The 3,013-nt window shown below is 37.5% G+C and overlaps 1 protein-coding gene across 1 annotated transcript; it reads right to left on the reverse strand.

Moving 5' to 3' along the window:
* Positions 1–295: 295 nt before the first annotated feature.
* LOC147807138 (uncharacterized) lies at positions 296–1,795 on the reverse strand. Its single transcript, XM_087168785.1, has one exon. The coding sequence runs from the start codon at positions 1,793–1,795 to the stop codon at positions 296–298; it is 1,500 nt and encodes a 499-aa protein (XP_087024911.1).
* Between the last annotated feature and the right edge of the window lie 1,218 nt (positions 1,796–3,013).

The raw sequence follows: 3,013 nt of genomic DNA on the forward strand, positions 1-3,013 counted from the left end.
ACTAAATAATAAAACTTCTAGTACAAAAAGAACAACCTTTTATTTACATAATAATATTCAGACGATTATTTCTTGTTCCACAAAAAGACTAATAAAAAAAACGTTGCTATGACAACTCGGCAGTTTTAACAGAAAATGAAAGTTAGCTTTTAGCTTACATAAAAAGAATTATCAACTTTTAACATCCTCCCCCCTTTTGATTTTGAGAAAATCAAAATTTTTAAAATTATCTATCTCTAAATGATGAAAATTTATCGAAGCAAACAAATAATAATATCCAAAAAAAATTAATAAATTATTGTCTATAACGTAATGGTTTTACTAATGTCCTTCCACATCTAGTTTTTAATGGCAAGTTATTGTCTTTGAGTGTACATATATCACCATCTTCTGGTTTCGTTATTTCTGGAACGTTGGACTGACTTTCATAGGTTTCAGCAAATGACTTCTTCTTAAATAGTGGATCATGATGGGAGATCTCTAATGGATATATTTTTTGGACGGGTCTATCAACTTCTCCATTTGCTGTTTTTACTCTTACCACTCGAACATGGTTGTCTTTTCCTGGGAATGTGGATATGATTTTTCCCAAGGGCCAATCTATTCGTTTCTTATTGTCGTAGCATATCAAAACAACATCACCAGGCTTTAAATCTCGTATTAGATGTTTATTCTTGAGCGGTTTTTGGACCAAAAGACTAAGGTACTCGTCCCTGAACCTTTTTCGAAAGGTGTCTCTTAAAGATTGTTGATATCTCCATCTTTTTGTGATGCTAACAGTGTCTAGGTGGTCTAAATCTGGTACACCGATGACTCGTATATCTTGTATGAACATCGATGGGGTGATTGGGAGTAAATCCTTTGAATCTTCTGAAATGTAGGTAAGAGGCCTACCGTTGATAATGGCTTCCACATCGCACAAAATAGTTGACATTTCTTCATACGTCAGACAGGCTTTTCCTAAAACTCTTCTTAGTAATCTTTTAATCATTTGAACGATTCTCTCCCACCACCCACCCCACCATGCTGCAGTGGGTGGGTTGAATTTCCACTGTATCCTGAATATTGAAGCATCATTAATGACTTTCTCCCAATCAATTGATTTCAACAGATTATCCGTTCCAACGAAATTACTTCCATTGTCACTGTACATTATTTTGGGCCGTCCTCGTCGAGCAACGAATCTCCTGAAACCTAACATGAAGCAGCTTGTTGACAGGCTTTGAATGAGTTCCAGATGCACGGCTCGATATACGGCACAAGTAAACAGGAGAATCCAAGCTTTTTTGCCATCTTTCAAATGAAGCGGGCCTGCTAAATCTACCCCAGAAACTTCAAATACCAAAGAATCACGAATTCTATCTTCTGGTAAGGGTGTTGGCACGGATTCCACTCCCCTTGAATCATGTCTCCTACATCGAACACATTTCAAAATCACTCCTTGGATGGTTTTTCTCCCTCTCAAGATCCAAAATTGTTGTCGGATATCAGCCAACTTCAAGTGCCTCTCGAGTATCAATTTATTCACAATCTCATGCTTTGACGGAAGGACAATCGGGCACAAAAAATTATCATCATCACTTCTTCTGGTGATTTTTGTCTTTAGTCTGCGAATACCGTCGTTGTCAATAAAAGTGCAAAGAGTTTTTACATCTTCTTCCTTCAATGTTTCACGTTGCACAAGCTTCATTAATTGTTTCTCAGCCGATTCTAATTCATTCACTGAAAGAACTTTTTCCTTTTGAATTTTACTTTTTCGGGTATTATTGATAAATCGGTACATCCAAGCAATCATTCTCAATATTTGTGAGTACTTAGAAAAACGTCTGCAGTACCATTGAACATCAGCATCATTACAAACAAGAGAAGAAATAATACTTTTTCGTCTTTCTTTTAAAACATCCTCCTCTGCTTCATTGAATTCATTTTTTGGCCATTCTTCTACACGCAATTAAATACGATTCTTCAACCGCTCTTTGTTGGATTAAGAGAGAAGAGAACTGGGGTGTGTTCGTCAATAATCGAGTAAAAGAAATCCGATCATTAACGGAAAAGACTTTATGGAGACACTTACCCGGGGAGCAGAACCCAGCAGACTTACCTTCCAGAGGTTGTTCCGCAAAAGTCTTCTTAAAATCAAAGTGGTGGGAGGGACCACCATGGCAGTGCCGTAACTTCACACCTCGGGGTCCTGGGGCAAAAATATTTGGCGGGGGCCCTTTCAAAAACTTTCAGTACTCCATCTCTAACCGTCATTTTAGCTATTTATGTATTATGTTAGCGAATATATTTATGAAAACAAGTTACTTGTTCGCATAGAAATTGGATTACAAAGCATTGTAAGTTTTCCATATGGCAAAATACAAAATTTCAGCGAAATTGATTAATCCTGAGAAATTAAATTTTAAGAAAGTCGTACTTATAACACTCGATTTCTCAGAAACTAATCAACCAATTTCGCTCAAATTTTGTATTTTCCATGTGGAATTAGATACTTTCACATGATACGGAAAAAAAAAACTATATGCCATACAATTCAAAAGTTTTCAGACTATTATTGTCCCGAAGTGGACTGATCGTTAAGATACGGTTCCCAGCAGATCACTGAAGTCAAGCATCACTGGCTGCGGTCAGTGTGCGGGTGGGTGACCACTTGGATCAGTCTGCGTAGGGCCTGAGGGTGTGCGGTATTGGTCTCCGTTAAACTGTTGTACCATAAAGTGCTCGACTTCACGTGCGGGTCGCCGGGCTACCGACTTCACGTGCAGCGGGGGTGCCATCCTCTCTACAGAGGATTAAACCTCAAGGGATGTTTCCCACACCGTCGCCAATAGCCTATTGTGCAGCACTAGTGCAACGTAAATGATCAACATCCGACTATTATTAAATAATAAATATTTACTAAAAGTTATTTTTTGCATGGAATTATGTTTAGATAAAAGAATTTTATAATCGTGTGCAAAATTTTTTCAATTCCCTTAAAAAGCTCTCGATCTGTAGTGAAATAAAAAAA

The sequence above is a fragment of the Parasteatoda tepidariorum genome, chromosome 7 (assembly GCF_982258835.1).
Source record: "Parasteatoda tepidariorum strain Cologne lab strain chromosome 7, Ptep-v5.0, whole genome shotgun sequence".
Classification (NCBI taxonomy): domain Eukaryota; kingdom Metazoa; phylum Arthropoda; class Arachnida; order Araneae; family Theridiidae; genus Parasteatoda; species Parasteatoda tepidariorum.

Excerpts from the sequence above, each read along its gene's own strand:
- LOC147807138 (XM_087168785.1), bottom strand. The coding sequence starts at position 1,795 with ATGATTGCTTGGATGTACCGATTTATCAATAATACCCGAAAAAGTAAA.